A 13,350-nucleotide genomic window follows, 5' to 3' on the forward strand; every position below is an offset into this window, starting at 1 on the left:
TAAAATCTTTTTATTTATTTTATTTTATTATTACTATTATTATTATTATTTGCTTTTTAGGGCTGCACCTGTGGCATATAGAGTTTCCCAGGTTAGGGGTCTAATCGGAGCTACAGCTGCCGGCCTACACCACAGCCACAGCAATGTGGGATCCGAGCCGCATCTGCAACCTATACCATAGCACACGGGCAAGCCAGATCCTTAACCCATTGAGCAAGGCCAAGGAACGAACCTGCATCCTCATGGATACTAGTTGAATTCATTTATACTGCATCACAATGGGAACTCCCACTTTTGCAATTCTTTTTGTCTCTTATTTAAAGACCCTTGCTTTTCCAGGAGATATTAAGCCCAAATACTTGCTATCACTTTAGGATTCTTGTATGGCTTTTGTTTTGATTTGTTTTGTTTTTTATCTATTTTTTAATTTTTTGCTTTTTAGGGCCGCACCTGAGGCATATGGAGATTCCCAGGCTAGGGGTCAATTTGGAGCTAAAGCTGCTGGCCTACACCACAGCCACAGCAACAGAGGATCTGAGCCGAATCTGCTACCTACACCACAGCGCACAGCAATGCCGGATCCTTAACCCACTGAGCAAGGCCAGGGATCAAACCTGCATGTTCCTAGTTGGATTCTTTTCCACTGTGCCACAATGGGAATTCCTATTATTTTTTTATTTCTAGTTATTTTGCATTATGATCAGATAATGTTTTTATTATTCCTACACTATGAAACTTATTAAAGCTTTCTTTATGATTTAACATATAGTCAACCCTTATGAAATGCATATAAGAAGGGCATGTTCTCTATTTTGGGGGCGCAATGAAGATTTTTACTTATTTTAAGAGTATTTCTCAGTTGCCAGCTTTCAGAATCTTCTTGCCCTAAATTCTATCTCTATATGCCTCTCATCTCTCCTTCCTCTTACCTAAATCAACGGTTCAGTCTAAACTCTTTTTCCCTGTTAATTCCTTCTCACCAGTTAGCCATTTTGATCTATGACCTGCTAGATTCATAGAGTCCTGAATTTTTGAGAAAAAAAAATATAACATACTGAATACAAGAAAAAAAAAAAAGCAAAAACAACATACTGAATACCTTATGGATAAGAACAGAAACCTCAAGAATAACCACATGGGAGTTCTCGTCGTGGCACAGCGAAAACAAATCCAACTAGGAACCATGAGGTTGAGGGTTTGATCCCTGGCCTTGCTCAGTGGGTTAAGGGTTCCACGTTGCTGTGGCTGTGGTGTAGGTCAGCAGCTGTAGCTTCGATTTGACCCCTAGCCTGGGAACCTCCATATGCCGCAGGTGTGGCCCTAAAAAAAAAAGAAGCTACTAGCTACATAGGTTCTATAGTTCACATAGTCAAAAGACAAATTGGAAAAATCATCATTAGAAATTCCTAATTCATCTATGCTTGTCCAAAGGAGAAAATATTAGCAGTAACAAGTATCTTGTGAAAGAGAGAATTTTTATTTATCTAGATATTACCTCCAACAGAGGTACTTATAAATTTGTAAAATCCTATGTGGCTTTCTAACATTCTTGTCATATAAATAAAAATCTTATCCTTGTAGCTGCTCAGGCCCTTTGGAAAACTAACTATGGCAGAGGCTGGCTAAAAGGTCACTAGTTCATTATTCCCATTCATTGTTCCTGAAATTAAATTGGGAACAAGTTCTGGTCAATAGGATGTGAGTGGAAGTGATGTCTAAAATCTCCAGGCCTGACCATAAAACCCCATGGATAGACTACATTCTCTCTTATTCTTTTCTTTTTTCTTTTGCTTTTCAGGGCTGTACCTGCGACACATGGAAGGTCCAGGCCAGGGGTCAAATTGGAGCTGCAGCTGCTGGCCTACACCACAGCCACAACAATGCCAGATCTGAGCTGCATCTGCAACCTACACCACAGCTCATGGCAATGCTGGATCCTTAACCCACTGACCGAGGTCAGGGATCGAACCCACGTGGTCTTAGATCCTAGTTGGATTCGTTAACCACTGAGCCACAACTGAAACTCCTCATTTATTCTTCTGCTGGGTCTTTGGGCAACTGATTTTAAAATTACAGTTTAATAAAATTGGAAAAGCCTGGATCCCCAAGTCACTCTATAGGGGAGAGCTCCCAAGGAGGGTTCTTTGACCACTATTAAATTATGACACAACCAAGGAATTAATCATCATTGTATTAAGCTATTGAGATTTCAGGGTTTATTTTTCAAATAAACCTAGTGTAAATACATATGCTCTGTAGCTTAGCATATTCTAAACAATGACTAATTTAGAAATGGAAGCCCCTCCATCCAAGAAAATTATATAGCTTTTTTCTCAAATGACATGGGTAATTTGAGATTCAGATCCTTGTTTAGCAGAAGGCCTCTTCCTACCAGGAAAAAAAAATCTAGAAAAAAAATATGGAATTTTGATAAAATCCTCATTCTAAGATCCCACCATGTCATTTCTCTGTTTAAAATACCCATTGTTTAGCATTTACGGTCTTTCTAAAGTAACCTATAAATATGAGGTTTGAAAGGATTAAATATATATAAAGTACCATGCATGGTGTTTGATAAAATATAGTCAAAAAAATTTTATTTCATTTCCTTTTTGTTTCCGTTATCCCAAAGAATTCTAAATTAGTAAGTGGACACATAACATGATGAAGTTTTGCAGGGGGGAGGGGAAGAAAAGGAAGAGAAAGAGGAGAAGTTGGGTTGGAGGTCAGAGAATTGGAGGAGAAAGTGAGAGTACACCTTACCCCCCTCTTATTTTCACACTCACCCTTTCCTTCTCAATTCAGTGCCCTCAAGTAAGGTAGGAAGGGGTAGACCTATTACTTTTTCTAAGAAGGAATTAAGCCCATCTGATTGACATCATGCTATACTTAAGTTTATACAGCAAATTTGAAGTGATCTGAAAAGGTAGTGTAATGTGAAAACCAGCCTATCATATCTAGATTATTAAACAAAATTAATTTTAAGATGAATATTAACCATCAATTTTCCTTTAATCTCTACTTTGACTGAAAAGATTACTGTTCATTTCAGCTTACATTTTAATAAACTTATATTAAAAATCATTAAAATTTAATCCATGGTATAATTTTATCCAGTGTATTTTATTTTAAGAACATATCTTTAATACTAACCTTGGTTTCTGTGATTTTCCTTTGGATTGCATCCATTGTGTAGGGACCCTCCTTCCATGACTCAAGCTTGGCTCTGGCCTGGCCCAAGACTTGCTCAGCTTCTTCCTTAGCTTCCAGCCATTGTGTTGAATCTTTTAACATTTCATTCAACTGTTGCCTTCTGTTCTGAAGGTGTTCCTGGACCTCATCCCACTGACTCTGTATTCTTTCAACTAGAATAGAAGGAAAAATGAATATATGGGAGTAAATGCTAGTCTAAAGAAGAGATATGAAATTAAAGATACAAATATTATCCCACATTTTATATTACTCATTAAATAAATTGTTCATTGTGTTACAGCTAGAATGATGGACAATGGAATTTCTTACTTTTTTCAAAGGCATGATTTTCTGTTAAAGCAACTTCCTGAAGGTGACTTAGAACATCAGTAAAAATTTAACTCTGTCTATCCTTTTTTTTTTTTTGTTTTTATGGCTGTACCTGCAACATATGGAAGTTCTTGGAGCCAGGGAAACACTGGATCTGAGCTGCATCTGTGACCTAGGCCCAGCTTGTGGCAACACCAGTTCTTATCCCACTGAGTGAGGTCAGGGATCAAACCCACATCCTCACAGAGACAATGTTGTGTTCTTAACCCACTTAGCCACAATAGGAACTCCTAACTTTGTCTATTCTTAATTTCTAGGGCCAAATATGAATAATCTTTTAGAAAGCTCCTATAGCAGAATGTCAAAATCCCTTCACCTTTATCACTTCAGTGCCCAACAGCATTAGTTCCAATGCCATCACTCATATTTCATTCCTTGAGGGCTTTGTGTCGCCATGGAGAGTGTGCTTCACTCTAAGTAGTAGGCTAGATACACCAAGGAACAGAGTTTCCTCTTCCCACTCTCCCATTACTCTACCTCCCGAGAGCCTATAATCAATGACAGATGGTAGGCACTGGGGTATGAATATTGTAGCACCCGTAATGCTAGGGGAGATAACTGTAAGGTATGTGCTTTATAAAGGTTCCAGAGTTCTCCCAGTGGGATAAGGATCTATTGGTTCTAGTGTTAACTTGCTTGGTTATGCACCATCCCTAACTGGCTGTTTTGCCTTACCTGTATAACTTCCTCACTTTCCTACTGATAATTCTCTCAACTCCCAAATAAACCACTTGCTCTCAAAACCTTTTCCTGGGGCAATCCAAGAGCAGATAGGCATATTGGAAACTTCTTGTAACAATAGCTAAGAATTCATGCCAGTTATATTCCATAAGTAGGACAAGTTTATATTGATGCTTTTTTTGTATCATTGTGAGTGAAAGATGGAGATTCCCTATAGATTCTCTCTGAAATAATTTATTTTAGAATATTAAAAATAAACATGACCAGATTACTTTTCCCTTTTCTTCAAGGACCGCATAATCTTTTCTTTAAGCTGATTTCATAAAGGGGAAATAATGCCATAGGAAACAAGTAATAAAACCACCATATACTTTATTCCTTAAATAAGAAATGTGACAGACATTCTAGATTTTCCCTAAGCCTTGACAAATACCACATATAACTGGTTACTAATTTCTCTCATATAGAACTTTTTCCTTCTTCCCACAGATTGCCACAACAAAGTTCTATCATTTTCTTCCTACATGTCTGCAATAGATTCTACATAGTTACATAATCCCTCTGCCTCAAGTCTTTCTTTTCCAATGTAGCTTCTACACTGTAGAATGGTAATAACAGATATAAATCTCATCATTCCACCCCCTCATTTAAACCCTTCAGTGTCTCCCCACTGTGTCTGAGATATCTTAGTTTGATATACATTTTCCTCTGTGACCTGGCCCAGGATAATCTGAGAGATATATTTACAAAGGAAAAAATTACAATATAACAAGGGTGTAAGAAAATCACCAAAGATAATATGAGAAACTAGGCCTTGAAGCAGTGGACCTGTTACTACATCTAGGCCCAAGAAATCAGGGGAGGGAGAAGTGGTCAGAAGCTGAGAAATATAAGGAGAAACCACCTTGAGAAGAAGAGTAACCTTTTGTCAAGGGACATAGTCAGCTTGAAGTAACTTCAGGGGTAGGGAACTAGGAGAATATCCTGACCTCTCTGCCCCCTCTCTTCAATTTCCTACTAGGGCTCCCCAGTGGTTAAACCAATTGGAAACCAGAGGGCATGAGAGAACAGTGATGACATAGATCAGCCTCCCAAAGAGCGAAGCATAGAATGGCAAAGACTGGCTATAGTTGGACAAATAAAATGTATAGAGAAGAGAATTGTAAAAGTGTGCTTCTTATTTCATAGTGTGTTCAGTTTTTCTTAATTAATCCTGTTGTGCCTCCATAAAGTTACAAGAAGCTATTGAGTTAAAGATACCTGAGATATCTTGTAAATAAGTATAGAGACTAAATATACCCTCCACGACTAGTAATTGTGGCATGAAATAAAGAATCTGGTACCTAGAATAGGTAAAATCAAGTAAGTGACATTCATTATAGGTACTGTTTTTATTGGGTTCATTTTGCTTTGGGTGTTTGCTATGTTCTACAAACTCAGTCAACATTAAATTACAACTTTGGTTAACATGTCAACTTCTGTTTAAATGACAATCTCTCCTTCTAATCTTTGAGTACCATTCTTTTTGTTTGTTGCTTTGCTGTCATTTCCCCACTGGGTAGTACAGCACTTATTCTACTTGAAATTTACAGTTATTAATTAGTCTATTTAACCTTTAGTTTACACAATTACTAGCATAAATGTTATTATAAAAAAGCTATTTACAATATAAATAAAATGCCTTTAAGTATTCTGGAATATTTTCATATCAATCATAGAAAAAAATGATAACCCAATTAGAAGCCATTTTCCAACTTATCACTGCAGGCTATTTTATTACACAGAATTGGTACTTTTTTTTCTTGGTCTATTACTATATACTTATTACATATATTTGAAAATAATAAAACTGACTTTCCTCTAAAAGTCTCTGATTACAATTTCCCTTAATCAGCCTTAATTAGTGACATTACATTATGCTATCAAAATTTTTAGAGTGCCTAGTGTTTTCAACAAAAACTTGTTAAGCCATTTGCATTCATGTCAGTGAATATTTTGTACATACTAGAGTTCATTTCAATTGGGTATACATATTTTTAAAAAGACCATCACTTGATATTAGAAATAAGTAAAGTAGTTCTTCCTATCATGTGGGCAAATATATTTAATTGTGCAAAAAGGAGGAAACTTCTACTTCAGACAAACATAATATTTGAATACTTGTTCAATCACAGCAATGAAGGTTTTCATTCCTAAGGGATCCTGTGTGTGTAATTTAGCAAGATAAAATGGTTCATTAGGTGTGTGTCCCATTAAAGATGTACTTTCTCATTCTTTACCTTCAAATATACATGATCATGAGATAATAGTTAATGAAATAAATTTATAGGACACAAACTCACTCAACAACCCATCTACTTCTCCATTCACCTGTACCGATCGATCTCTCCATCCTGCAGTCATCATTTCATTTCCCATATACTGGATACCAGGCATTAGGTTAGGCACTGGGGAAACAAATGAGTCTAAGATAGACTTCCTGGCTTCTGGATGGTTGGTGTCTATTAGACAGAGTCACCATTTACTCAAAGAATAAAGCAGGTCTAGGAGAAAGATAATAAGTTCAATCTTGAACCTATTCAGTAGAAGGTTTTGAGGATATTCCATATAAAGTGATAATTTTAGTCATTTGAAATGAAGATGCTATGGGATTAGAAATCACTAGAGAGAAGTAAAAACTGAAGCCCAATATTAACACATTCTCATTGGTATGGTATATAGATTGACTGGAAGAGAGAGTTAAAGATGGAATCCTGAAAATACAATATGTGAAGACAGAATATAGCCTAAGTAGTTAATAAGATAGATGAATGGCTAGATAGATAGGAGTGGAAAGTGCACTTCCATAGTAATATGGAGAAGAAAGAATTTTAAAAACGTAAGTGTGGTTAACACTTAAATGCCATAGATGTCATAAAGGCTAATAAAAATCCTAATAAAACACTTATTTGAATACCTATTCTGCTCAAAGTACTGTTTTTGTTTATTTTTATTTTATTTTATTTTTTTTGGCCATGCCCATGGCAGGTGAAAATTCCTGGGACAAAGATCAAACCTGCACCATAATTGTGACCTGTGCCAGGCAGTGCAATGATAGATCCTTAACCCACTGCACCACACAGGAACTTCTTCAAAGTATTGTTTTAAGCTCTTTGCATGTATTAACTTTTGGAGGCATGAATATGTGATGTGACAAAGAATGGAAAGAAAAGACTGGCACCATAGAGTGGCTATAGAAGGTCATTCTATACTCTACAAAGTCTTGTGACTCTCTCATGACCCTTGAGGCAAAACGAAGGAGAAAAACATCAGTAAAATACTGATGTATCCCCTGCATGTACAAGGAAGTAGAAAATAGTAAATAAAAACCATGAGTTGGCTCAGAGGGTTGCTATTGCCTCCTGAAGGCAGTAGCCCCCTGATCCCCAATCCATTTCTGTGTCTCTTTCTTCTTATTTCTGCGGCACTGCTGACTTTGGGACCTGGTTGACAAGCAGGCCTCATCATTAACTCACTTAATCATCATGATAATCTTATGAGGTAGGTTATCACTGTTTATGCTGTTACTGTTGTTGCATTCTGCTCATTTAATGGTTGAAGAAATAGGGACTGTGTTAAAGAACTGGCCTAAAGTCAAACAGATAGTGAATGGTAGAGCCAACACTTGGACCCAAGCAGTCAGACTTCCCAAAGTCCATACCAAAAGTATCCATTGGCTTTAACCCACAAGAAATTTGCTGAAGACCACATAGAAAATGATTTTAGTAAAGTGATAGAAATCTTACCGAAGGGAATTAAAAAGTTGATCAGCCAATGAGGGGTGAGAGTTGGGAGATAAAAGCCCCTGTGGGTGACAGCTGTCAGGTGTATTTTTCACTATTGTTCAGATTTCACTAATCAGGGTTGGACTCTAGTTGCCCACAGCAATGACATGCTCAATAATTAACTCAATTATTGGCTTTTTTCCTTTACATATTTCACTGTCCTACTCCCTTACTGGTACTTCCTGGGATCGCCATGCAAATAAATCACTTTTACTTAAATCATTGTTTCAAGGTCTGCTCCTGGGAGAACATGGTTTAAGTTAGAATATTTATTTATTTATTTATTTATTTATTTTCTTCTTTTGTCCTTTCAGGGCTGCACCCGCAGCATATGGAGGTTCCCAGGCTAGGGGTCTAATTGGAGCTGTAGCTGCCGGCCTACGCCAGAGCCACAGCAACGCAAGATATGAGCAGCGTCTGTGACCTACACCACAGCTCATGGCAACACTGGATCTTCAACCCAGTGAGCGAGGCCAGGGATCGAACCCACAACCTCATGGTTCCTAGTCGGATTTGTTTCTGCTGCGCCAGGACGGGAACTCCTAGAATTTTATTTATTTAAAAAATTCCCACAGGCTAGTGCTTGTCACTTGGCATACTTTTGATAACTGCCCAAGGAAATATATATGTAGACTATTTCAATCATCTATGCTTCCTCTTTAGAATGATAAAAATGCTACTTCCAAAGTTAACCCCTACCCAGGACTTTGGGTCTTTCTTCTTTAAAAGCAATCATTTTCCCTTTATTGCACTTCAAGTTTATGTAATTTGAACACTGGCTTAAGTCTTTCACATTTTCCTCTTTATTTTCCTCTCACTCTTCATGATCTCTATTATAAGCAAACAAATATTCTCAGGGCATCCTTTGTTTCTGATTTAGTGCCTTTGCATTGACGATATTTTACTGTATAGAACATCTTTAATATCATATTTACTATTAGACTATTCTCATCTGATTAATCCATAAATTAAAAGGTACTATGGAAGGGAGAAATCCTGTGAGCCAAAACTAATCAATGATCTCTCTCTATAATATTCTTAAACTGTAAGTCAGAATCTGTTGGCATGTCTTTTTGTCTCAGTCTGTCTTTTTAATTAAATCTTAGAATGAATAACATAGAAAATACATGTGTATATTGGATAAGGATATTTTTATGTGTATTTTCAAATTTTGAAACATGCTGAGCTCCAGAGGATAATAACAATAATAAACTATCATACTGTTATTAACATAAGTACAATTAAATGAATACTAGAAAACTAGTCAGCAGATGTATCACTCCTTGTGAAATAATTAACCATATGCAAGAATCCATTTTGCAGAGTAGAAATTATAGAGCAATTATTTCCTCTACAAAAGGATACACCTGAGATTCTCAAGTCAATTTGTCAAGGATATTTAAAATATTATTTGACTTGTATTCCACTCCCAGGTATGTATCCAAGAGAAATACATACTAATATTCACCAGAAGATATGTACTAAATTAGAAGATTACCCAAATTGGAAATTACTCATATTCCCATCTGACATAACATGGAATGGATAAATACATTGTAGTTTATTTATCAATAGAATAATATCCAGCAATGAGAATTAAGTATCTACAACTATATTCAATAATATATATTAATTTCACAAAAATGATGTTGAGGGAAAGGAGACAGCCAAAAACAAGGACATATTGGATTTTTCCATTTATAAAGCTTACACATCTAGGAAAAAGTAAGATGACTACAGAAGTCAAGATAGTTGTTATGCTGTGGGACTGGTAGTCACTGAAAGAGGCATGATGGGGACTTCAGAGATTCTGGTAATATTCTGTTTCTTCATTTGGGTGCTGTTTACACAGTTATAATCAGTTTGCACACATTCACCAAGCTAGACATTTATGTTATGTGCACTTTTCCTCATGTATGTTATATTTCAATAAAAATTTAATAACATATTTTTACTTGTAAACTGTATTATACATACAATTTTAGAGAATTCATCTTTTCCAAGAGTGTTACAACCTATGAAATATGTATCACTTTGGCATATATGAATGATAATAAGAGATGCAATGGTTTTTCTAAGCATATAATAAAATTTATGACTTAGATTTGTGTCATAAAGAACATTTTAAAAATATTCATTGGACAGTGAACTAAACTAGACTCATGGAAACAAATCAATACTTAGAGAACAAAGATGTAGCTATCGGTTATTTCATTTTACGAAGGTAGTATGGTTGATATAGTTTTTCTAAGAGTAGACCCTGTAGAACACATACAAAAGAAAAATTGAGAAGTTTTTTTTTATCTATTTTATTTTGTCAAGAAATGAAAGTGACACAAAACCTGAAGACCATCAAGGAAAGGTAGCTATCTTGGAACTAGATCATGGTGGTAGTTAGACCTACGGCACCACCATGGTAGTTAGTCCATAATTGGAAAATAATCCAAACTACAGAATTTCACCACGCTCGAAATACTTTATCCGGATATTATTGATAGACCAAGGATATATTATGGCAATGCACTTGGCCACTAGAGCTCATTCCATAGAATTACATTTATACCAGACTTGTCTGACATATAAAAGTGATATAGTAATAAAATATATGCATATAAACTCAGACAATCTGTGCATGTTGGTAATTGAAGAGCTACCCAAATGTATGTATTTATTCTCTCAGAGGTCCAGCATGGTAAACTTCTCAACTGATTTGTGCAGTAAGTAGATGCTGGATAATGAAAGGAATAAATAATCAATGCTAGGACTCAGGATGACAGACTGAGACTCAGCATGTGTCTGATTTATGGATCTCTGGAAGTGTCAAATTGGAAACTAAGCAATCGCGTCAAGAACCACAACATTGCAGAGAAAGAAACAGTTCAGTTGATTGAGTACTAACCAATCTTTCACTTGAAGTTTTTAAGCTCGCTAAGTTTGATTATCGATATACAATCTTGACTGGTATAAATTCCCTCAACATCTCTTTTAGGGAAAAATGTTATCTACAAAAATGAAATGATTGCCTTTTTGAATATATATTGCTACAGAACAAAGGACACTTCTGTTCCAATTTCTGTACTCAAAGTGACAGTCTAAGAATTAAGAAGTAAGTGTGATTAAGTTTTAGAAAGAAACCTTGACTAGCAGTTAGAAATGGGATATAGCCTTGGATTTGTGATGAAACAGTCATTGTAATTTACTGAAGTTGATTCACCACGACTTCAATTTCCTCAATTGCAAAACTAAATAATGGTAGTTGCACAATCAAAGAATTGTTGTGAAGATAAAATTCAGTAATAGATAAAAGCAAGGAGTCATTGCTTCTCTGTACATAAATTAAACAATGGATTGTAGTCATCAGAAAACATTTGTTATCTGCTAGCGGAGTACACTGTGGATCTCGATGATTCCACAGAGTACTCTAGAGTTCCAGGTAGAAAATACTGAGCTTGAAGAGTTACATTACAGGTAAATCTGTTGAGGTCATTGGGATGAGTAACGAGTGTCATATATTTACCTGTGGTCAATTGTAAGGAAAATTTTCCCAACAGAAGTTAAGACAAAAAACTCTGAACCATTTGTTACTATCAGGAAAAAGATATGGTAATCACAACAGACTGTTCCCTGAGGCTAAAATTGTCAAAAAAAACAATGTTAGGCATGATCAAGAAGGAGGAAAAAAGCTAGAATTCAGGAACAGCCAAGAATTTAGTTTTAAGTTCATGGAAGACAGACCCAGAATAAATAAGTTAAAAATATTTTAAAATAGTAGTCTAATATTTAAGGTTAGTTTGAACATGGTAAAGATTAGTAATTTAATGCTATTTTCACACTCAATTTATTCTCTGTGAAATGGGGATAATAATAACAAGAAGATTAATAATCTATGAATATTAAGGAAATAATGGATACAAGACATTGAGCAGAGTAGCCTGCCCCTAATTCCAGGGGTAAAGATAGACAGTTATGCACTTTTGTAACACCACTGGACTTAAATTCTGAGCCATAAAGCAAAGGGGGGTAGATTGGATGATCCCTGGGGTTCTTTTCAGCTCTAACAGTCTGTGAAATACATGTTCTTTGGTGTGTGTTTTTTTTTTTTTTTTTTGTTAGAGTTAGAAACTCATATTACAAGGCTATTAGGAAGAACTCAGTCAAATGCCTGGATGAACAAATAGCACATCAACATCCATATCATTCCCCTGGACAATTTCTATGATATAGCTTGACAATCTTATATTCATTCATGTTAAAATTAAATAAAATAAGAGCTCTTTTGTGGCACATCAAGTTAAGGATGCAGTGTTGTTACTACAGCAGCTCGGGTCAATGTTGTGGCATGGGTTTAATCCCTGGCCCAGGAACGTCTACATGCCATGAGTTGAAATAAATTCAGACCTACCCTTTTTTTTTCCCCCACAGCTCATGGAAGTTCCTTGGTCAGGGATTGAAACTGTGCCACAGCAGTAACTAGAGCCACAATAGTGATAATGCCAGATCCTTAACCTGCTGAGCCACCAGGGAACTCTAAGCCAACCCTTAAAATTTCCATTTATTTATTATTATTATTTTAATTGAGATATAATTGACATAGAACCTTACATGAGTTTTAGGTACATAACACAATGATTCAATATTTGTATATGTTGTGAAATGACCACCATAATAAATCTAGTTAACATCCAAAAGCTGTTTCCTTTCTGGGGTGATACTATTTTTCTTTATTTTGATAAAGGCATGAATCACACAGAAGTACCCATTCATCAATACTCACTGATTGGTACACATGCAATTTGTACTTTTGACTCTATGCAAATTTTTCCACAAAAAGACAAACAAGAAAGCAAATAAATCCACAAAAAGAACTGTATATGAATACTCAACTCTAGTTAATGATGTGCATGCTGAAGTGTTTAGGAGTATAGGGTACAGATGTCTCCAAACTTACTTTGAAATGCATCAGAAAATAATAGAGACTGATAGGTAAAGGGATGAATTGATACAGCATAATCTAGGTGAGGGGTTCAGGGACATTTACTACATAATTCTTTCAGCTTTTCTGTGTGTTTGAATTTTTGATAATAAAATGTTAGATAAAACGATCCCTCAAAGCAAGCCCGAAACAGTATATTACTTAACACATTACTAAGTCACTAAGAACACTCTCTGATTAAAACAAAAAATACCACATATGAAATACAGAGTTTAAAAAATGGTAAACAGAATATACAGGGGTGAAAATGACAATGTATTTTGCTTAAAG

The 13,350-nt window shown here is 35.7% G+C and overlaps 1 protein-coding gene across 24 annotated transcripts in view; it reads right to left on the reverse strand.

Moving 5' to 3' along the window:
* DMD (dystrophin) overlaps positions 1–13,350 on the reverse strand; it is a 2,611,869-nt gene that overhangs the window by 597,541 nt on the left and 2,000,978 nt on the right. For all 24 annotated transcript variants that reach the window (XM_021079543.2, XM_085006422.1, XM_085006420.1 and 21 more), the window contains 1 exon segment: positions 3,154–3,365. In XM_021079543.2, the coding sequence (XP_020935202.1) occupies positions 3,154–3,365 (212 nt within the window).

The sequence above is a fragment of the Sus scrofa genome, chromosome X (genome assembly GCF_054392235.1).
Source record: "Sus scrofa isolate SSC_HxYL_T2T_F1_AM1 chromosome X, Sscrofa_HxYL_maternal_Yorkshire_Landrace_v2.0, whole genome shotgun sequence".
Lineage (NCBI taxonomy): Eukaryota > Metazoa > Chordata > Mammalia > Artiodactyla > Suidae > Sus > Sus scrofa.